Raw genomic sequence first — 24,207 nt, 5'->3', positions numbered from 1 at the left:
TTTGAGACGCCTCAGACAAAAGGCAACAATTTGATGTTCAAAATAGACAAAATTTTATTGTAGAATTTCAAAACCACAATTTACAATCACATTCTGTATGATGCCGTTAAAACAGAATCAGATGGTCGAGATTTACCTGAATTATTATTACTTAAAGTCCCCTTTTAAGTGGGTCTTCATCCTTTGCACATGAGCTCTAACTGGTGGCAACTCAGGTGGGTGCAGAAACCATTAAAAAGATGCATTCAAGGCAAGTGGTGAAGACGCTCTGTTCATATAAACCACTTGGGCTTGTGATGCCAAGCAACATAACACGCCTGAATCAGTTAATTATCAGATATATTCCAGCTTGAGAAGTGATGAGCAAGTCCAATTTATTTTCCACTTTCGCACATTTAACTTGTCAACAGTTGTTGACACAATACACCTTAATTCTGTCCTCACTTCTAGCCGGATCATGCACCAGTGAAGAGGACCCGGAGATGGCCTAAAACAAAATAAACGTCCATAAACAACATTTTTGTTTTTAAATATTTAAACAACAAAAGGGAACATTTCTCATTTGGTAGGAGGCGGGGTCTACAGCTAGTGGGTGGAGTCAGAATTCCCGGGCCATGCTGATTGGTCGGTACACGGAATTTGAAAACGAATGAATCGCACGCGTGGCTTGATGTGGAAGTCAGCAGATATCCTCCAGTTCCACATTTTCAGCACCTGTGCCACAAATACAGTTTCAGTTAAAATCTTACTTAAAAAAAAAAGCTTGTCCTGAAACCACCACACCACAAACATTTATCATTGGGTTTCAGTGAGACTGACGGTAATTGGAAGCTAATTAATTTTTCTTCACTGCTGTCAAAAATGATAAAAAAAAATACATTCCAGAAACTTTATTTTACAAGTAGGTTTAAAAGATGTTTTAGCTACATTAAAGGTATACTATGCAACCGGGGTTAATTTTCCAGCGAGGCTCCCCCCTGAGGGCGAAAGTAAAAGTGCACTGTCATAAAGATGCTCAGCTGTTCTGGTTTCTCCGTCAAGCCAGGCGCGGTTGTTTTGAGCTTAGCAGACAGGCGAACGCAACGAAAAGTGGAAAAAACGGCAGTACAAACAATGACTAACACAGTGAAGGTATGAACATCAAGCTTCCCGCAGCGCTATCTTGGCGAGGCGGCTGCCGCGGCCACCTCGCCAAGCCGCGGCCGCCGCCTCGCCAGTTTTATTATTATTATTTTTTTTTTTTTTTTTTATGTTGGCGAGACGCTACCGCCACCGCCTCGCCAAGCCGCCGCCGCCGCGGTAGCGTCTCGGCAAAATAAAAAAATTAATAAAAAAAAATAATAATAATAAAAAACCCGATATGCTTGCATGTTTATTTGACGTTAACACGCGGTTCTTTGTTGTTGCATTCGCACGTGCATATAGTGAATGGCAGGGCAAAAACACATGGAGTTCTCGCCGTAAAGCGAGACTTCTGTGTGTGCGGCCGTGAGCTCTTGCAATTGCAGGTGCGGTATTTCCCCCACAGACCCCCAGGGCGGCCGAGAAAACCTTTGTTCGACCTGAAATGACTCATTTAATCATCCAAAACGGTATGGAACACATTAATTAACTGAAAAATGTTGCATAGTATGCCTTTAAACAATATGGCGACCAAATGTTCTGGAGAGATCCTTTTTATGTTTGGAGTCACTGAAAATTATTCTCGAAAAGAAAATGTGACTTGATTTTGATGACCTGTTAAGAGAGATTTGTTAGAATATTTATGCTCAGAACATGATGGGGAATTACCTGGAATGATACCATGTTAAGGTTTTATAAAAAAAAAAAAAAAAAACAATGTTAAAGAATAATCAGAATACATGAAAATTGTAATTGTACTTTTTTTTAAACAAATTGTACCTTTAGAAACTCCGATTTCACTATTTTTGATGACATTTTGCTTAACAGAATAATACAAAGAAGTGCATAGTCATGAAGTTGAAAGAAAATATTACGTAGTTTCCTAAATTTTCACAAACAGAAATCAGAAAAGTGTGGTGTGCATTTGAATTCCACTCTACTCAGATTCCACTAAATAAAATCCAGTGTGGACTTTAAAGCCCACCTAATAAGTAATTGGAGTCTACCTGCGCATCTTTTCTGCACCAATACAGACGTTCAGAGAAGGCCTCAGGAGTTTATCAGAGAACTATTAAAAAGTCCAAGGAACAGTAGAGACAGGTCAGTAATACAATTGTAGAGAAGTTTAAACCTGTCTGAATTTATTAATAATTTGTTAAGTTATTGATGTTTCTGCTGTTAAGGGTTAAGATTTCTAAATTAAGTTAAGATTGTTCATTTGGATACAACTCAATGTAAGCATTTAGGCATTTTGTATGCAAATTAGTGAGTATGTGTAGAATATTCATCAACAGGCATTAGTGGTACGCATACAGCATCTTGGCTGTATGCGTAGTCTACAAAGTATACAAAGAGTTAAGGCTGTTTTAGGTGTAAAAACTTCATGCCATCCTTTGAACATCTCAGAGAGGACGGTTCAACCCATCATCTGAAAACGGAAAGTGTATTGGGCAACTACAGACTTACCAAGAGATGGCTGGTGACCTAAGCTAAAAGGGAAAGCATTAACCAGAGCAGGAACCAACAGCTCAATAGTAAACCTGGAGGATCTGTAGAGATTCACTGCTCAGGTGGGCAAATCTGCTAACAGGACAACTATAAGCAGCCTTTATGGAAGAGGAGTAGAAGACCGTTGGAAGCCCTGTTTGACAATTTATTATTGGAGGGAAACGTGGAAGAAGGTGCTCTGGTCAGATCACATCAAAAAGGAACTGCTTCTTTGCTAAATGGTTTGCATGGCAGCTGATTAAGACTGCACATCACCCTGAATGCACCTTCCTCATGGTAAATAATGGTGATAGCATCATCAAGCTTAGGAGATGCCTTTGTAACACAGGTACAGGGTGGAGCTAAAAACTGGGCATTCCTGCAAGGAAACCTCCTCACCTTCTAGCAGGTAAACAGTGCCAGAGTAACAATGGAACTGTTTTATCAAAGGATGCCCATATGTAAAGTAAAAGTAAACGCTCCAAAAATATTGATTCATGGGGGCTGAATACAAATGCATGCCACACCAATTCAGAATGGTGGTTTTTGTAAACGTATTATATAGGAAGTCCCTTCGATTGACAACAAGGCATTACGTGTTGCCTAATGCATAAATTCCCATTGAAGTACAATCCAGTTTCTGGTTGTAAAGTGACAAAATTTGAAAAGGCTTTTCTAAGGCATTGTAAAACTGACAGAGCTGCCCCTCAAAGGCGACAGGCCCAGATTCAATGAGAGAGCAGTTACTGACCTTCAGGACCATGACCAGATGGGTTGTACTGTTCAGTGACTGAACCTGCAGAGGACAAGCCCAACCAAGAAAGGAGAACACACAAGCTTTCAGCAACTGATCTAAGGTCAGATACCAGCAGAGAAACAAGCATCTCGGCTTTTCACCCTGTCAACCGAAGCCAACACCCAAAAAAGACTGAATCAGGGCAGTTGTTCACTTCATGGCAATATGTCCTTTCCAGTTAACACATAAAAAAGGTGTTAGTGCAGTTAGATAGAATTTATCTCGCAAATATTGCAGATTTAGAACCAACTACTGGTTAATTTGTTTTACTTGTCAACCTTTTTAAAATATTTTTGGACTTTGATATGATCTGTACACCCCCGATCATGGAAAAGGTGAGTGGATGGGCTCTGCACTGGTTGTAAAGTAGCTTCGGAAGATGTTTCTAAACCGTTTTTTTAGTTTGTTTGTTTCAGATCTAACAATGGTTTTCAGACAAGTGTGAGATTATCTGAAAACTTGTTTCAAGGTTTCAGACTCAGTTAAACATGATTTTAAACTAATTTAAGATTAGTTTTAAACTGGTTTGGAGGGAGTGTCAGACTTAACTCATTTAATGTGAACCTAGACGTGTAAAAAATTATTAATAGACTAGTATTAACTATTCCTCAATTTGCGTTTTATTTGGATTTTAAAATAGATGCTTTCCGATAAGTTTCTCATTTAATTTAAATGTGTGCTAAATGTGTGCTAAACATTTAATTTAAATGTGTGCTAAACTAAAGACCAGTTTGTACGCTATTCTAGGAGCTGTGTTTGACTCTTGAATAATTTTTTTCCTCTGTAGACATGATTTTATTCATTATAAGGAGACATGCTTCCACCTCCTTAAACCATAGCACTTAGACAGTAGTGGTAATTTCTGGTATTTTGTTTAATATTTTCAAGCCTTAAGCTTGTTTTCTTAAATGAGTATAACTCAAATATCCCGGAGGACATTCATTTGAAAATGTGTGTTCTTCAGTTTTCAGTTCCTTAAATTGGTCAAAATGGCACAAAAAACGAAGGTCCCATTAAAAAAAACACATAAAAAAGCAAATTTTTTTATCTCATATTTATCTTAACTTAAACTAATGTTTTCTTTTATGTTAATATTTCTTTCTGGACTACCACCCATCTATTGTTACGTTTCATAGTTTCAGACTTTTTACTGTTTTCTGCCAGATGTCAGATAATAGTGTGTTACAAATGGTTTCGTGTGTGTATTTAATTCATTTTATGAAAATAAAAAATAAAACAGAAAAGCAAGAGCAGATTTGAAGAGACTGTGGCATTTGCCATTAGGAAATAAAATCTAAAATTGTTTTAATCCAGTTTTAAATCCAACATTGAAGAAAAAATAATAATTGTGTGCCCAATCAAAAAAAAAGGAATGGAAATCAGCTAATATCTGTGTCTGCAGGTCAAACCTTTAAGAAAAACCGGAGTTTAGAAATCTACCACAAACCCATGATTGGTGCTTCTTTAATATTAAACTTACCAGCCATCTGTGTGTGATCTGTCCCCGCTGGATGAGCTGTAAACAAACACACTCGTTCACTTTGAATCATGTGTTATATGTACATGTGGACAGCAATCCATATAAATATGCTGCAGAAACATGCAAAACAACTACTGAACATATGACCAAAGCTCTTCTTCTTTATAAATGAATACAACTTACTGGAGTCAAACGGAGTCCCTGCTGGATGTGCTGTAACTACAACATAACAAACATTTACTGACATGTCTGACATTTGACCTGGCCTCTGATACTGGAATGCTGAGCCTTACCTGTGTCTGTACCTGTGGAGTCTGCCATCACAGTAACCTGCTCTGTGTTGGAATAAACACCTGAAGCTGTGAAAAGGGGAAACATGTAGCAGTACGAGAGTGAGACGCAGACAGTCAGCAGTCAAACAGGTGCAGATACAGGTGTGCCAACAGACAGGTGTACCTGGGCTCGGCGAGTCGGTGACGGCGGCTGCAGACTCTATGCTCAGAGTGATGGGAGACCGCTCTGTAACATGAAATCATTCAACAAATGTGAGGAGACACAAACTCACTAACTCATTGCTTTATTATGTGGCAGCAACAAGCTGTACCTGTGACATCACGGCCAAGACCTGAATCTGAATGGAATCAGGACAGAAAAAGGCAGTTTTATCAATGTGTTTGAGGATTTTTCTGCTTTACTCATCTGTTGTGGAATCTTACTTGTGAGGCCAACATGAAGACTGGTTACAGACTCTGTTCCACCTAAAGACATAATCATCATTATTGTAATTAACTTTAAGTGTCTTTCAGTTCAGCTGCATTTATTTATACATTAATCATATTAAATAGAAAAAGGCTCTTCATGAGGTTCATATTATCTAACTTTGTTCAAAAAATAAAAGTAAATTTGGGCAGAAAGGATTTCCTGTAGTGGTCTATGTTGCAGCAGCTCTGATGAAACCTCTGACTAAAGACGCAGTGATGTTAACTCACACTGTTCTTTAGAGCAGGGATGTCCAAACGTTTTGTCACATGGGCCAAACTGTTAGGCCAAAATTACTCAAGGGTCAAAAAATAAAAAAATAATAAAATTAACAAATATTATGATTTGATTATGAACATGCAAGGGCAGGATTTGAGTCAGTCTTTCACTTTGAAAACGTTTGCGGTATTTGGCTTTTTTTTACTAGATGAATTAAAACGAGATTTTGGTGCACCCAAGTCTGCATTTGAGTAAAAGTCATTTACTGTGAAATTAAAGATAATATAAAATGTGAGGTTAATAAAAGACAAATAATTGGTGTTGTACCCAGCATTTCAAATTGTAAGATTTTAACTTGTCTATAAAAATGATGTCCTAATTTAAAAAGAAAAGTCTACATCTGTATCAACCTGTGCTGGTGGGGCAAATCATTCCTGAATTGCAGCTGGGAGCCACAGAAAACCAGTCCAGGGGCCAGAAATGATCCTCAAGCCACACTTTGGACACCCTGCTTTAAAGGATGCTCAGTGCTGTCCATTATGTACCCTACTTCAATCCAGAAGCACCAGAACAGTCCACTAAATTAGGTCAGTCTTCTTTACGAGCTGATTACACTTTTTTGTTATATTTAGCAGATGGCAGGAGAGATTGTGCTCCATAACAGACTTATAGAAGATCTCAGTCCTTCTTATAGACAGCCTGTGCTGCTGAAAAGCTGGTCAGACACACAAACCTCACAACTATTTATCAAGTAGTCATTAATCCAAGCAATCTGGTTTTTAGAAGAAGAAATCTTTATTTGTCATCACAATTATACTGTGCATTCCAATGAAATGTGTCCTCTACATTTAACCCATCCCTTAGGTAGCAGTGGGCAGCTTTTACAGCGCCTGGGGAGCAATCTGAGGGCTAAGGGTCTTGCTCAGGGACCCACAGTGGCAGTTTGCGAGGATTGAACCGGGTACTTGCAGCCTTCCCAGAATGTAAGCGCCCTGCTCTGACCACTAGGCCACCGCTCCCTGATATTTTGTAGTTTCCATTGAGTTTATGGGATTCAAATGAGATGCATTTTACTGACAAAAGGTAAATTTAAATCTGTCTTGGGAAATTTTATAAACAAACTAGTTTTATTCAATTTAAATCTAATTATATGACTTGAATAATAACATATTTCCCAAACTCACTTATGGTTATTTTGCTGTGATCAGGGGTCACATGATTGCTCATATATGAGAAAGGCTAAGTTTCTGATATATGACAAACAGAGATCACAAATCCCATCAATGGAAATGGGAGAATATAAGATTTTCACAGTATAATGTACAGTGAAAGTACAACCGAAGCCAGAGATTTCCTTTTAACTATAAGAAAATTACACATAATCTTGAGTTCGTTGTTAATAAATTAACTAACATATTAAATTAATTAAATGTTAATAAACTATCCTTAAATGTTAGATCAGTTGGGACTACAAAAATGATGTGATGCCTTTTGTGTATAAAACCACAAAATGTGCAGAAGGGTGAATATGACTTGATTTAAGTTTGGTACATTTTAGATTTGTTCTGGATTGATTGTGTACTCATTACTCAGACATATAGACAGAGTCATTTGTGACGCATTACAATCAAGGAGGGACTGGACTGGTCCAAATTATTCTGCAGCAGGGCAATAATCCTCAACCACGTTTAGCAATTGTAGCAGTGAAGAAAAAATTTGATGCAGGTGTAATATTGGTAAAAGCAGCTGATTTCTTAAAATGTATCTATGCGCAAGAGCCAACAATTGAGTGCAAAATATTCTTGCTTAAAAGCACAAGTTCTGTGACGGAGTTCGTCCGGAGACACGAAATAGAAAAGCTTGGGAAACACTAAATTAAAAATTTAAAGCCATCCTAATACTGTTGTAAACTATTTCTGTTTACATTTAATGTAATTGACTTGTGTGTGAGCTTTGTGATAAAACTGTGCTGCTGTCTTAGCCATTTCTCAGTGAGAAACACCTGGTTAAATAACAGAAATCAAAACAAACAGTGGTTATATTCTAGTGGTGCAGCAGGCGTACCTGTGAGATCAGTTTGCATTTGCAGGCTCTGAGTGTGAGCCTCGCCGAGGGAAACTATTCTTTCCGTCACTGCAGCAGAGACAGAAACAACAAGTTTAAAACAGGAAAGGCAGTCTTAATGAGCTCAATGTTCAAAATAAAGGTAATGCAATCAAAATCAGGTGTGTTTTAATTATTTATTTTAGATATTAATATTGTTTATCAGTATTATGGGCTTTATCCTAACATACTACTTTCATTTGATACCATGCATATTTGCACTTCTTCAACCTGGTCCTCCTCTTTTGTAAAAAAATAAAAAATATACAGATGTTGTGCAACAGGTTTCAAACCACTCCTGATTTCTTAATATTTTGTTTTCAGTAAGTCAGACATTTTCCAGCTTATTGTGCAGTTTGGGATTCAGATTCAGACAACTGTACTAAGCCCAACAGGCAATTAATTTGCAGCATTCCAGTCTGTACGTTAAACTCTGACATAAATTATCTGAACAAGAACAAAAAAATAAAAATATGCAACCTCAAATAAAATGTAGGGCTAAAAACAGCAGATCCACATCATGTCTTTAAGAAAAAGACCTGAAGATTGCACCATGTTTGATTTGATCATACTCTGCATGTCATGCTTCAAGGTAATAGTTCTTTAGGTGTCATCTCAGTTGGTGCAAAAATCTTTTTTCTGTAAATCAAATTGTTGCTTTTGGTATTTATTTATTTTTTTTTTTTTTACAGATCTTGCAAAAAAAAAAAAAAAGACTGCAGGTCCAGTTTGCTAAGATGTCTGTTACCCGCAGACAAAACATGGGACTCTTATGCCTGATTGATTTAGAATAGAAGAGAATTAATCCTTTATTTTTCTCTCAGTAGTGACATTTTAGTTAATCAGGGAAGTGACAGAAAAATTGAAGTGCAAACACACTAAAAATAAACAAAAATTACAAAATAAAAACCATACAGCTGTGATAAAAATAAAAAGTAAGTAAACTATTAATTTATTAATAAATACCTTAATCAGATTTAGATCCAAAAGTATACAATTGTGTTAGAACTTTACAAAAAATATATATGTACAAAAAGCAGCCAAATTCTAAGGAGAAGTTTAGCAGATCATCATAAAGCTGGTTTTGAAGGATTAGACAAAACTATGGCTGCTTAGAAACTAATTGTATAAAAGTTTCTAATGGTATTGGACAGCCTGTTTGTCACCAACTTAACCTTTAGCTTCTTCCACAGATTCTCTATCAGATTTGGGTCACAACTCTGCTCTGGCCGAGCCTCTAAAAATGTTAATTTTACTTTCAGTCAGTCAATTTTAAGGTTTAGTGCATTTTAATGTCTAATTTATCTCTGTATTCTAATAATAAAGTTAGATGGTGGTTCCTTTTGTTTATCCAGAGACAAGCAAATGTTATTTTTCAAATGTACATTTTTATAAAATTTCAGTATCATGACCCAAATCATGGATAACAGGGATGTATACTCCCATGGTCCTGTGGCTCTATATATCTACATCGGTGTATTTTTCATGTTTTTGGGGAATTTTACTTGTCCTTAAAAGGACACTTAAGATAAGGTAAGGGGTTAAAATTATTTACCTCCATTCATGTCTGACAGCATAGTCTGTCTACCGTTTCCTGAAAAAGAAAAAAAAATCTGTTGTCTCCATGATTTTATATGTAATAAATTTATAAAACGAAAGATTCTGAAAAATTCTTACGTGTTTACCATTATTATTAGATGATTCTGCTCCATCTGAAGGGGCAAACATATGCCATAGAAGCAAAAAAGGAAAAAAAAGAAATCACAAAAATGAGGAGGATGCATTTTAAGAAATCAATGTGTCAAGAAAAAGGAAATGTTCTGTCTTTTAACGACAAAGGTAGGACAACACATAGAACAGCACCTGAGTACTTCAGTGAACCGACAGGTGTGAACATCTACAGCTATATACCTTGGTGAGCTCCGGTGCCGTTGTCTAATAAAGATGTTGAAGAAACTGGGCATGATGACAAAAACAGGCTCTTATTCACCTTTAAGAAAGACCTGTGGTTTCCTATTGGATTTCCACATCCACCATCTTTTCCTCCACCTACCTGCAGATTGGGTTGAACCCGAGAAAGGCCTGGGCAGTGATTGGTCAGATCCGGAACTCAGTGAGGTGCCGCCTACTCCTGATTGGTCAGTGCTTCCTGCAGAGTGATGAGAAGAATCTACCTCACGAGGAGACATGAAGAAGAAAGTGGAGGACTCATTAAATTACTTTTTTACTGAATTTACTGCATTATTATCTATACTGAGTTGGTTAAAAAGGCTTTTTTGAAACATGCGGAGGAGGTCCCATTACCTGCAGGCGAGCCCTGGATGTTCTGTCCACCAGGTACTGCTACTGTCACACCGGGACCTATTACTAAAGCATAAACATTGATTATCTGCCTAATAATGAAACCTGATCAGTTCTGCAGCCACTCAAATGATTCTCTGACAAGAACTATAAAGACAAAGAACAATGGAAGAAGCCGTACCTGAGAAGTTGTGTAAAGGTGGTGGGGTCAAGTGAGCTGTCAGAATAAAAGACAAGTTTCAGAGTCTAGTTTAAGAGTTCTTATATCTGCTTCTTCAGGGGCAAATCTGAGGACAGACCTGGAATATGAACATGTCCATCTGTACTGAAAGGATCCATCAAACCTCCACCTGAAAACACACGACATTTAGTGTACTCAAATTAACACATTTGTCTCAATAAAGTGTTTGTGAAGATCCTCATTGAGTTGTGGGTAACAGTCACACGTCAACCGACTATTAGCCTTATCTCATATTGGGTACTTAGTTGCCGAGTGAGATAAATCCACACTTTAGTAGCTACAACAGAAAAGGCCTGATCGCCTCTGCGGACCAGCCTGGACCTTGGGACAACTAAACACAAATAGACATTAGATCTAAGGGGGGACATGAGGCTGCAGGAGATCAGACAAATATGCAGGTGCCAGCCCATTTAGGGCTTTATTCAGACTCAAGTATTTTAATCTGCAACAAAGTGAACTAAATTGGATCGGGTGAACTTACCCATTAAGTTGAGCAGGTAGTCATGACTGGACGAATCAACAATTCCTGATGAAGCACAAGATGTTTCAGTTGTAGTTTTTATGAAAATATGAACACAACTTTAAGATGTGATCAAAAGAAATTTGATTATTTGGCAGTGTCAAAATTATTACTATTCTTTATCCCTTCAAGGCACCTAAGTAGAAAGAGATGCACCACACAACTGGAGTATTAATACAGATTTGATCTGATTTAAAGGTTTTAACAGTTTATAGAAATTATCTGAATTGCATTCTTTGGAATTAATTATTTTTAAAATATCTGATCTAATTTGTGCTCTTGCATATCCCATTTTAAAAACTTGTTCCAGCTATGGTTCCTTAACCTCATCACAACTAAATCATTATAGTTGTGTATTTCAATTAGTTTTTTTGAGTTTCAGCTGGTGTTTTATAAACTGTTACCTTTAAGTTATAAGGAACTAGGTAAATACTGTTTATTTATATTGTGCCTTTTAAGATAAAGATCACAACTTTATTCAAAGCAAAAAAAGAATGGCTAAAAGTCAGAATAAATAATAATAATAATAATAATAATAATAATAATAATAATAATAATAATAATAATAATAATAATAATAATATAATAATAATAACTTTTAATAAAATCTAATTTGCCTTTTAGATTATTTATGCAACTCCTTAAACCAAGTTGTATTTTTCAACCTTAAATGTTTTCAAAAAATCTAATAAATGATATTTTGGAAAATCATTTGTTTTCATTTATGATTGCAAATCGTAAAAAAAATTTTAATGTCAGATATTAACAGTTAAATATTTTAATTTATAAATATAAATAAAATGCTTTTGTGAAAATGTATAAACTTTATTTACTACCAAAAACTGGTGGATTGATTATGGGACAGGGGTCCGTTCTTCGTACGTTGCTTAAAACATCCAAGATCAAATGAGACATCCAAGATGATTTCATCCGGCTAATCATGATCCGGCTAATTGGGTTCTTCCAACACACCTGTTGTTTATGATTAGTATGACTGGATTGAGTTATCTGAGACAACTGCGCGTTCATGCGTTTGTTTAAAAGGGGAAATGTATCGATAGTAGAAACATTGATCAGCAGCGCTGTTATTGGCTGTTCAGCATGGCCAAAGAACGCCCACAGTTTTTCTCCCAAGCAGAACAAGAGCTTTTAATGGAAGGTTATGCCAAATTTGAGTCATTAATTAAAACACCTCAAAATCTGCTAAAGCCAGGAGAGAGGGCTGGCAAAAAGCAGCAGACAAATTAATGTGTAAATACTGTCCATGGTAGATGTTTCTATCACTTTCTACAGTTTGAATTTTTGCATTTTAATAATTTGATATTAACTTTGTTCTTTTATATCAGAGCCTCCACGGGACCCACTAGAACATGGGAACAAGTAAAAGTGAAATACAAGAATATTCTACAAAATAGTAGCCTTTAATTATTATACTTTATTTTAAAAAGGCACTTGTTAAGTCAAGAGATCCAAATTTCAGTGTCATTCCTTAGACACGGGAAGTAAAGAACACGTGCAAACTAGGATTTTTAACAAAAAAAAAAAAATCTTTATCCATAAAAAATGAAAATTTTCCTTTTCCAAGTCATCCACAGTTTACACGGTAAAACTGTTTTGCTCCGTGTCTAGATAATCCATCCATAGTTTTTTTCTAATACAATATACGGCTCGACAGGAAGCAAGCCTTTCAAAGTAAACTAAACTTCACAATAAAATGGCTCGAACAAATCTTCTTACTATAGGATAAAAATAAAAAGCAAACCATTATACAAATAACTTAAATATTTTAGATTTATGGCTCCAACACCACTTTTTCCTCTTTAAAAGCCACTGTTAAATGATGTGTTTGTCTGTTTATAACAGCCACCAAGAAAAAATCTCTACACTGTCGCGCTGCGCTGAAGGCTCCTGTCTATTGCGCAATACGCGATTAATTCGAAAAACTCTGCAAATTATTCTTGCATCTTCCGCAACAGGTTGCAGTCGTAAAAATGGACATGGCTACGGCAGACTTCCCTATCTCCTCCGCTTATACAGCCGTGATCTAATCTTGTTTACATGAATAAGCCTGCTCTCGAGCAGGTTCAAGCTGGCGCACATGTTGCTATGACAACAAGTGCAGGATGTCTTTCGAAGAACCAAACGATCCAAGATCATGCCAAATCGTCAACAATGAAATCCTGCTAACTGAGTTAGCGACGTACGAAGAACGGACCCCTGTTCTTTGGGAATCATCAAACTGTTTATTTTTTAAGCTCTTGAAAATATTTTTTAAATTGTAAAGACTAAAATATTTAAAATGTAATTCTTAAAGTGCAAATGCCATTTTATACAATAATTGCTTGGAGTGAAATCAAAGTCCTACTTTCTGTTGCTAAGTGGAGGAGTGCTGCATTTTTCTTAATTTTTATTTTGCAAATATATTGATGATCTAGTTCGTATGTGGCTGAATCATATTTTTATTCTCTACTTCTAAGACATGCTGGTTAAATTCTCCAGAGGTTGTAACTACAAGTCAGGTTATGTACAGATCATCTGGATGAACAAACTAAACAGTCTGAATTCACTTAAGTGATAGCTTGATGTTATTATATCTATCAGCATTTCAACTGAATGTGTGTTTAATATAAAAAGGGTAAACATCAGAAGATGAATGTAAACCACAACTCCAGAGTTTATGTATATATATATGTATGTATATATATGTATATATATATATATATATATATATATATATATATATATATATATATATATATATATATATATATATATATATATATATATATATATATATATATATATATATATATATATATATATATATAGAGAGAGAGAGAGAGAGAGAGAGAGAGAGAGAAAAGATGCTTCTAAGATGTTCAACTTTCCTAAAACTAATCAAGTTCCCATGATCCTAAAACCATCTTTTCCTATTCATCAATGTCTCTGCTCACCAGTCTGAATGTCGACTCCTGCCCCACCTCCTCCACCGTTCAGCAGTTTCTGTCCATTACCTGTAAATACCATTTAGCAATAAGTAACTCAACTGATTTTAAGGCATTAAATCACCAATTATTGCAGATTCCCAAAACTGTTAGAAGTCCAGATCTTTTGCATTATTTTCCAATATGAAACAAACTACCTGTGTAGGCACTTAGTTATGGAAAACAGTACACCATGTGTTTTTTTTAAGTAGATTTTAGATAAATTCACCATTGGTCTCTGAGTCTACTCCATCAGGACCTGCAGACACAAACAAGGCTTTTACATCAGAGAGATTTGAATGTGGCAAAGACAAAGTTTTGTACCTGCACTGCAGACATATGCAATGACCCAATGGGCCCATAGAGGTTGCTCGGTCAAAAAAAGCTTAATTTATTGAGTTTTAAGCTTAGCTTTTGCACATACTTGTTTTAGATGTTTTTTTTATCATGCTGTAGAATTTAGAGGAAAGGCATGGGGCCATTACCCCCCCCCCCCCCCATAGTCTCCTCTCCAGTCTACTCCTGAGCAGACCATCTTTTAATATTTTTTTTTGACCAACTGATTGAAATGATTCTGCCAAGACCAAATTTTGACCATGCACCAAACAGCTCCTGTTGTGTAACTGCAGAAAAAGTGAACTAACATGAATCTTTAGATATTTTACCATTCATGTCTGTTTTAGATGAGCTTGGGAGGTGATCAGCTCCTAAAAGAACAAAAGTTGGTTTCACTGAACAGTTGCACATAATTTACACCAGCAAATTTACTCATATGACCATGTTTTCAATTAAATGTTCCCTCTTGATTACCTGCTGAGTGAGTTTGACCTGCAGAAACACCCGAGATTTCAACTGCTACAGAACCTGGGAATCCTCCCAAATTGGTAAAACCTGTAGAATCTACAGAACCTGCAGATCCTCCAGAATCTACAGAACCTGCAGAGCCCGCAGATCCTACAAAGCCTGCAGAATCTACAGAACCTGCAGAGCCTGCAGATCCTGCAGAATCTACAGAGCCTGCAGATCCTGCAGAATCTACAGAACCTGCAGATCCTGCAGAGCCTGCAGATCCTACAAAGCCTGCAGAATCTACAGAACCTGCAGAGCCTGCAGATCCTACAAAGCCTGCAGAATCTACAGAACCTGCAGAGCCTGCAGATCCTACAAAGCCTGCAGAATCTACAGAACCAGCAGAGCCTGCAGATCCTACAAAGCCTGCAGAATCTACAGAACCTGCAAAACCCATGGAACCTACAGACCCTGGAGAACCTGCAGATTCTGCTAAGCCCACAAAACCTGCAGATCCTGCAGAACCTACAGAGGCTGCAGAACCCGTGGAACCTTCAGAACCTGGAGAAACTGCAGAGCCTGGGAGATCAACATCAGAAAAATAACATGTTACTGTTGGAGACTTTCTTGCCAAAGTTTTGAGTCACAGCACAATACATTTCTAGAGACGTTCAGAGTCAGATTTTAGATGGAGAGCAGCGTTCCTCTTCGTTTCCGAAATGTTTTATAACTGAATTGCACAGAAGAAGCAATGTAGAGGACATTTTTCTTTTTTTTCAAAAGTTAAATAATTCAAACAACTAGGGACAATCATGATCTCTATGGACAGAAGCGGTGGCTTTATGTTTACCTGAAGAGCTGCTTAGATGTCCAGCTGCTGCATGAAAAATTAACACAGAGAAACAAAACAAACAAACAAACAAACAAGAAAAAAAAAAAAAAAAACGTCTCAATAACATCATAAACAGTTTCTTTTAATATAACCTCAGGTCCCTATACCGTGGCTGCAGTTCCCCTTGTGGTGAACTGTGGTGAATGATATAACGTTGCCATGCCACAAAGAATGCCAGAATTTAAAATACCAGCTGATACCAGTGTTTGAGAATGAGCTAGCATTAGCCCTGCAGCACATCTAGCTGCAACATAACAAATCTTAAGGGATTATTTAGAAGTTGGAGTTTGCAGGGTTTCCCATGCTGGTTTTGATTAGCCTGTTGTTTCAGGTTCGGATTTTAAATGTTACAATAACAAATGTTCCTCTGGTAATGAATCATACGCTGAGTTCCAACGATGAGCAGGTTTGTTTAAATTTAAAAAAGCCTCTCTTAGTAGGAGTTTTTTCTAATACATTTATGGATACTTTAACAAATACAGCTGACCAGAGCTTTTCAAAAGAAGGTCAAATAGAAGTTCATGTTAATTGCTGATCATAGTAATACTTACATAGTCATGCAAGCCCCTTAATTATCTGGTCATGGTAGTAATATGCCAATAAACTAATTTATACAATGGGTTTTCCATCATATTTTTAAATCAGTCAGAGAAACATATCTGGCTAACTTTGATTGATGATAAACACCCACAATGGGTGAATGTTTCATTTGGTCTCATGACTAAATAAATATGGCTGACCGGTGAACCACAAGCTAAAACTCACCTGCTAAATCAACAGAGGAGAGATCACCTCCATGACCTGAGAAACAAGAAAGACACTTTTAGATTAAAACTTTTCAAAAGAAAAAGAAGTCTATAACGGATGCAGATCACTTTACTCTTAACTTTACTCTTAACAGTTAAAGATGAATACAATTAGTAAAAACAACAAATAATCTTCTTACTAAAACAACAGTACTTAATGAGTATACCAAATAAGACCTGACATGATATAGAAGACAAACTAAACACAGACCAGTTATTGGCACATGAACAATCCTGTCCCAACTAAGCAGAAACAAACAATCAAATACTAACAAGACCAAAAAATTGCCTGTTAATTGGCTCCTGACCAAATATTTGTAAAATAGTTATTAAACCAACAACATGTCACCAAGACACCTATTACATGATCATCAACCACCAGTTAAATACTGACAACAAATTGTCAACTAAATACCTGCAACAACCCACTAAATCTTGATTTAAAAAAACATCTACCAAACTGTCAACCACATCAAAGACCTATAAAATACATTCAAATATGCCCCAAACACCGAATCAGCCAATCATATTGGAAATACCAAAATATCAGCTAATCCAGTTAAAAACTGACCAAATATCCACTAATGAGCAGCAACTAACAACGACCTGCCAAACATAACTAAACACTGACTAAATATAAGTAAACTACCAGAAAATAGCAATTAACAAACTAAATATTAACGTAAAATCAGTCAATTTTACCAAGCCACTACGCAACTTGCCATTAAATCACCAAATATTCTGAACATTGAAATAAAAATGAGAATAAAAATAAAAAAGAGAAACCTTCTACAAGGTCACAAACAAAAGCAGCAACTAAAGATGATTTGTTCAGAAATATTCCCACCATCGTCAGCCAGTGTGTGTGTGTGTGTGGGGAGGGAGGGTGGCTGGGAGGGGAGGGGGGAAGTTAGAACAATTCCAAGGACCCCTGATTGAAAGGGGCACCAAAAAGGACATTTTATAAATACGTATGAGCCTTTGGGATGATTTACATTTTTTTTTGTCATGGGGCCCAAAATTGGTAACGGCACCCCGGTCTTCAGCAGAACAAAACAACTTGAGAAACGACTTGATAAAATCAAACTGAATCATCTTAGACATCAAAAATCTTACAGCTCATCATCAAAAGGAAAATATCTATTCATAGAAACAAGTCCAATAGAAACTTGTTTACCTGAACCTCCTGCTGCTGCTACATGTGGACCCGTCTCTATGGACTGACTGCTGGAAGCTGACAAAAACAAAATTCTCATTGTTACGTGAACAGAAACAAGGGAATTTTTGTGTAAGAGAATTTTATTTTTAACTAAATTAACTTTAAATACTGCAGTGTTGTACTGAAGAACATGAATTATTTGTAGAAGGTTTAGTGCAATCACACATCGCAAGTGGATGAAGAGGAAAAACCAAGATATCCAGCGATTTGTGGTCATTGAATTGATGCAATCAGCTGGATTTCCTTAGGTAGAAAACTTTTAAACTAATCTCTCTGTATGATTTGATAGAATCGACTTTGTAAACTTCTTTGAGATGTGTTGTGAATTGGCATTATATAAATTGAATTGAACTGAACTGGTACTTGAGATCTTTCATTCCTTTGGCTGTTGGACTGTTACCTTATTTTAGATGAATTATGTTGTCTGGATGTAATATTGTAAATGTTTTTTTCTCTCTCTTTGGGGTGTTCTTGGGGGCATTTGTTGCTGCATAGACTTTATGGACACAGTATGATACCGCCACCGCCATGTTTCACAGTGGGCATGGTCGGTTTGGAGTGTGGAGTGGCCAAAAAGTTCCAGCTTGGTCTTATCTGATCAGATCACCTTCTTTTATGTGTTTGCTGCATCCTTCACAAGACTTTGAGCAAACTTCTTTTAACAATTCAATAGTCTTTGCTCAACTAACAGTACAACTAACAGCATCTCTACATTTATCTTGAGTCTCTTGGTTGCCTTTATGAACAATGTCTCTACTGCTCAGCCTTTTAGTTTGGGGGGACAACCATGTCTTGGCAGATTTGCAGTTGTGCCATAGCTTTCCCTTTTGATAATGGATTAAACAATCATCCGTTAGACGTTCAAAGCTAATTTTATAGCCTAAACATACTTTAAACTTCTCCACATATTTCTCTCTGACTCATCCTGCTCTGTTTATTGGTCTTCATGATGCTGTTTGTTTCTCCATAGTTATCTAACAAACCTCTTCACTGAACAACTGCAGTTATACTGAGATTAAATTACACACAGGCCAACATTATTTACTGATTAGATGAATTTTGAAGGGAATTGGTTGCACTGGACTAGGTTTGGATGGATGATTCAATACCAATATATATCGATCAATAGACATATATCGATAATAGAAAAAAAGGGTCAATAAAAGTTCAATAAAAGTTCTATAGAATAACAGTTTTCCTTCATTTTGCATTTTAGCCATGTAGGTTAATATTATAGTCAATACATCCTCCCAACCAATCACAAACGCAGACCCAGGAAGCTCCGCCCCCTTCAACGAGTTCAGAGAGCACGTGCTTTTTTTTTTCTTTTTTAAAAACTTGCCGTTTTGGTAAAAAGTTGGTTGAATAAAGGGTTGAGTTTGAAATCAGTGTTTGTTTGTTCTGTATCTAGAAATACATTGGTAAGCAACATCATAAAATGGTCAGGTTTACCCTTAAAATACAGGTTGTTAATTTGTTGATAATAATCAATATTGATCAATATGATTTCTATTTGATCAAAATGCTTTTTTTTATATCGTCCAGCCCTACACTGGACTTCATTTAGGGGTAAACAAGTAAGGAGCTGAACAAAAAAGTCTTGTCAGACTTTTCAGATTTCAAAAATAAATATATCATGTGTTATTACGCCTCTGGTTCACTTTAAATATGCACAGCGTTGTGTTGGTCTATCACAAAAAATCCCAGTAAAATTCTGGGTTGCTATGTGACAAAATGCCAAAAAGAATTCAAGGGTGTGAATATTTTTGCATTGTTTAAAGATGAGTCAAATCTAGATTCTGTAAAATGTGCAGGTTTAATCTGCAAAACCTAGTTCTGAAAAAAGTCGCAAAAATTTAGATTTTTTTCCTGGATTTTCTTCAGGCTGAAATCATGCAAGAAGAGCTGAACTGAGTTAGTAAATTTAAGATGTTTTCATCAACTATGGATTAATTCATATCTATTTTTAGTTCACATATTTAATTTTCTTTGTGCTTTTCTACGCCACTCCATCTTTTCACCATACATTTGGTCAGAGATCTTAATTACACAGCTTCAGAGTTTCTCCTGTGCTTCAGACCTTCTTCAGCAGGTGGCGCTGAAGCTCTAATCCTGCTACAATGGTTGACCTATCTTCACTATGTGGACCAGACTGAAACAGGTTCATCCTGGCCAGAATACCAGCCGGCTAATCTGGATTAAATATGAAACCCAACTGGGAACAAGCACACTTTTCAGGAGGGATAAACTCGATCAGGGCTGACTCACCTGAACCTCCGGCTGCCGCTGCCGACACGGTGGTCTGCTGACCCCTCAGAGCTCCTGCAGGAAGGAGGAGGACAGAGGATCAGGTGTCCTGCATGAATAAACCTTCTGTTTCCATCAGGTGAACACAAGTCTGGGTTTATTAAAGATCCGTGGCAATAAAATATGACAAGGAACCCTGCAGGAAAACACTGAATTTAAGTTTAAAATGAGTAAAATATCCAGAGAGACGTTTTAACATGTCAGACATGGATGTTTTCTCAAGGTGAAAAAGTTATTGGTTTCTTCTTTAAGAAGTTGAAATAAAATGAATATGGTTTTAGGACTTAAATTACACTGAAAGTTTTAGAGAAAGTCAGAAATTTTAAGAAAAAATAACTTAGGTAAGAAGAGCGCTGTGAGGTTTGACTTTAAATTTAGATTAGTTTATTTATGCAGGTTTATATGTAAAGGCCATAATGTTTTATCTGCTCACCATCAATATTATCCTGACTCTTGGAGTCATCATCATCATCTGAAAAGAAAACAAATCCAACATTTATTTCTCTAATTAAAAAAGGTTTAACATCATTTTTATAGATTCAGATGAGAAATCCGTCGGTAAAGTCTCCTTGGAGGACTTCTGTTATTTAACTTTTATTTATTAGTATTTTTTTCAAAATTAGTATGGTAGAAATTAGATGATTAGTCTTGTCTGACTTTGTTCTGTCCCTTTTTTACCTTAGTTTTGTCTATTTGATTCCTGATGGCTAAAATAGGGACAATGTCTAATGTTTAATAAAACAAAGTTAGATTGATCTAAGCCTTTGTAGTCAGCCTAAACTGACTCCTAACCCCAGCAGGGCCGGAGTTAGGAAGATGTGGGGCCCTGGGCTAGAAGCACAATTTTATTTTGCTTATGTAGATTACAAATGATTATTAGTACACATCAATTTAAGGATTTTAGGTTTTGTAAACAATATTTTTTTCTGAGACAACCTTTTGTCCTTTTGTGGAAATTGTTCTTAGAAATGTAACAGAAAATCTTGAGATGGTAAAAAAAAAAAACATTAAGAAAAGAATCCAAAGTGTTACAATAATCTGCTTGTGGTGATGTATGGGTGTGGTGATTCAGTCCTGTTCGATAAATTAGAATAGGCATTGTTATGAGGCTCGTTTGTCAGATTAAAACCACCTTTTAAAAATAAGAACCTTTCAGGACGTTATATACATACTTTTCATTGAGCTCACATTTCTGTATCAGAAATGTTTTTTATTGGTCTGATGTAAAATTCCTATCTTGAATGTCGTGTTTCTGTTAACTGTAAGTGTTCACTCTGTGAATTAGGTTAAATAAATCAAATAAAGAAATGTTCCAATAATATTCTAATTCATTAAATGCACCAGTAAACAAACTAAACCCAGGCATGGGGCTTGTGCTCAAAGGTTGCTGTTTTTGTGTCTGAGGTGTTGGAGTCGAGAGTAAGGATGGAGGTGGGACTCTAAACTTATCGTTTTAAATAGCTGGATGTTGGTTATCTGCACAAAAATCCAACATGTAAAGCCATATTTGCAAGGGCAACAACTCATGATCAAACAACAAAACAAAGCAAATAAACCATGAGAACATCGGGGGATGCTGCATATCAGCATCGAGCGACTTTGCAAAAAGTATTTTTTAATACTCAATCTGTTTGAAAAGTCTTTGTAAAAGCTGCACAGTAAAGCCATTTTGTCTCCTTGTTAATGTGTGGCTGCAGATCTAAACCATAACGAGGCGACATAATGATCACAAGACATACAACCTTGATCTGTTGAAGATGTTGTGTTGGTTAAAATTTGTCAAACATTTAAAAGCTACCCATTATTAAGGCTGTGAAACAAACCAAAAAACAGATGGTGTCAGAAATCCATCTGTTTGATTAAATTAATTTTAAATGACAGCAAACCAAATATTGGAAAAGCTCTGATGGGTGATTTCCACGATCCATGGAAGTCCATCTAAACGTAGACATCTGTTGTTAGTTTGTTTAAAAGAAAAGCATTGTTGGTTGTAAAGTGTTAACCTGGTTCATAATTGATCAGTTTATTCAAACAGTATTTGTCATTTAATTTAATAATATGCAACACATTATTGTGAAGCAACAATTAAAAAAAAGCTTGGCAAAGATTTTAATGATCAGGTTAGTTTTTTTGCTTAGAAGTTGTTCAGCAGTTTAGTTGAATTCTAAATTTGACCTTTTGCTTTTCAGTGCAAACGTGTTTTATTTTTTATCACACACAGGCCTACCCTCCTCCTCCTCAGACACCTCCCCCTCCAACATCTCTGTGGCCTCCGTTTCCACCTCCTCCACCTCCTTCTCTGCAAGACACAACACAAACTCTCATCTGCTCCACCTACAGAAGTCTCGATGTAAGTCAAGCAGAATTAGTCAAATAAAATGTTCTATTTTTCTGTTTTACCCTCCACAGGCGCCAAAGATGCCGTAGTGGCCAGAAGGATGACTATCGACACAATCAGGAGGTTTCTGTTTTATAAAACAGATGGATGGAGAATTCATTAATGTGGAAAAACACAGATTTTTACAGAAGTTGGTTGGAAAACACAAATAATCAATAAAAGCAGTATAACATTAACCCACTTTAGTATTATGAACCATTTCTGTTCAAAACTCCATTCACCATCATTGGTAATGGATCAATACAATCTAAGCTTTAATGTCTGTAATGCCTTAAGGCACTAAACAGCTTCAAACAAAAAAGGTGATCTGATTGGACAGATTAAACTAGTTTGACCAATCACAATAAAGAGAGAAAACATCCAATCATACTACCATTATATTGCTGTTTTCCCCCAATCAGGTGTACGATGATTGGTTGATTATATCAATAGAGGAAGAAAATAAATTGAATTACCCAGAATTCTAATACAAAAACTGTTTCTATAGTTTGTGCCAAACTGTTTGCAAATTAGAAATGTATAACCACAAGGTGACAGGACAGCTCTTTTGACAAAAACACATCAGTTACTGGGTCATTTTTGTAATTAGCGATATAAAAACAAGTTTTCTAAAAATGCCAAAGTGCCAAAGATTAACATTGTATAGACAAAGGAGCATTATAACGATCAATATATCCAATAAATGACAAGATAAAACTGGTGGTACCAGCAATTAGCAATTTAAAGAGCAATATTTCCAATCAGCAGCACATTAAGATAAAAAATACAGTGAATGATTGGTCCAATATATGAATAATTCTCAGTATAATCTGCATTACTCACGGTGGCAGCATGCTGCTGTCTGACAGTTTTTCTCTTGAACTAAAGAGATGAAGCAGAAGAGCTGCAGCCCCTCCTTCAAACCCTCAAATTTATACACAGACACAGAGGGGAGGGGCTGCTCATGCTACCCCTAAAAACTACAAACTTTTCTGCAAACACAAACTACAACTCCGAAATAAGTTCAAGCCCTGCAAATGGTTAAAGTACAAATTAATCCTTCTTATTCATTATATTGCTACTCTTGCTCTTTTCGTGTTTCTTCTCCAGTCATGCTAAAAGTTCTGATTTTATAAGAGCTGAACTGAGGGGCTTCCCATCATGCACCGGGGGTCGGAGCAGGGTTCACCTGGACAGGTGACCTCTAACAATCAGAAGGGGCAGAGCGGGAACTCTCAGCAGGCAGGCAGGGCGATATTTTGTTTTTGTTTGCAGAAGTTAAAGGCAGAAATATCTAAAATATCTGCAGGGTTTGGGGTAAATAATTTAACAATTAAAATCTCTAACAATCAAATGCTTGTATTCCTTTGGGCTCCAACCAGCATGGTGGCAGCGATAGTGCCTGACCCCAGTTCTGTCTATTGGTGTGTTTATTCACAATTAAGGGAAAGAGTTTTGTAAAAGCCCAGATTTGTTTTCAGTCCTTGAGAGGAACCAGGAGGGCGTTCTGAGTTGAAGTCAGGTCATGTGATGCTCCTGCCCCCAGACTCAAAGCATGTAATAATTTATTCTGATTGGTGTAAAGTGAGACCCAATGTTTTTAAATCAAACTACTTCTAACAAGAAGTGTCCTGTGTTTCTCCCCTTTACCATTTAAACTTTTGCAGTTTTGACCTTTTCACTCATGAGGTAGTGCTTTCCAAAGCAGGAAGCTTCGCACCAATCATGTGCCAGTTTATCCCAGTGAGGGGCAAATTTTTTACTTGCAGTGACAGGAAACAGTTTAAAGTCATTTTACACTCTG

At 36.5% G+C, this 24,207-nt stretch overlaps 1 protein-coding gene across 11 annotated transcripts; it reads right to left on the bottom strand.

Annotated features, from left to right (window-relative positions):
• Positions 1-29: 29 nt before the first annotated feature.
• Positions 30-23,311, bottom strand: si:ch211-80h18.1 (uncharacterized protein LOC555593 homolog). Of its 11 annotated transcripts, none has more exons than XM_036145371.1 (30): positions 23,247-23,311; positions 22,427-22,491; positions 22,254-22,325; positions 20,460-20,498; positions 19,988-20,041; positions 17,678-17,734; positions 16,460-16,495; positions 15,653-15,679; positions 15,031-15,381; positions 14,824-14,994; positions 14,679-14,720; positions 14,243-14,272; positions 13,984-14,043; positions 10,991-11,035; positions 10,568-10,618; positions 10,450-10,485; positions 10,272-10,334; positions 10,021-10,137; positions 9,879-9,923; positions 9,653-9,679; positions 9,523-9,561; positions 7,929-7,997; positions 5,603-5,644; positions 5,491-5,517; positions 5,343-5,405; positions 5,180-5,245; positions 5,070-5,105; positions 4,887-4,922; positions 3,362-3,426; positions 30-714 (listed from the first exon to the last, which is right to left on the bottom strand). In XM_036145371.1, the coding sequence occupies exons 1-30, from the start codon at positions 23,255-23,257 to the stop codon at positions 586-588; spliced, it is 1,971 nt and encodes a 656-aa protein (XP_036001264.1). In that variant the 5' UTR covers positions 23,258-23,311; the 3' UTR covers positions 30-585. The 11 variants fall into 11 exon arrangements, with proteins under 11 accessions (XP_036001264.1, XP_036001266.1, XP_036001270.1 ...); XM_036145373.1 differs by having other exon boundaries at positions 14,824-15,156; positions 15,247-15,381; XM_036145377.1 differs by having other exon boundaries at positions 14,824-15,057; positions 15,247-15,381.
• Positions 23,312-24,207: the final 896 nt, after the last annotated feature.

This window comes from Fundulus heteroclitus, chromosome 13, assembly GCF_011125445.2.
Source record: "Fundulus heteroclitus isolate FHET01 chromosome 13, MU-UCD_Fhet_4.1, whole genome shotgun sequence".
Lineage (NCBI taxonomy): Eukaryota > Metazoa > Chordata > Actinopteri > Cyprinodontiformes > Fundulidae > Fundulus > Fundulus heteroclitus.
Note: the sequence above shows the minus strand (reverse complement) of the source record. Positions and strands in the feature narration are given on the sequence as shown.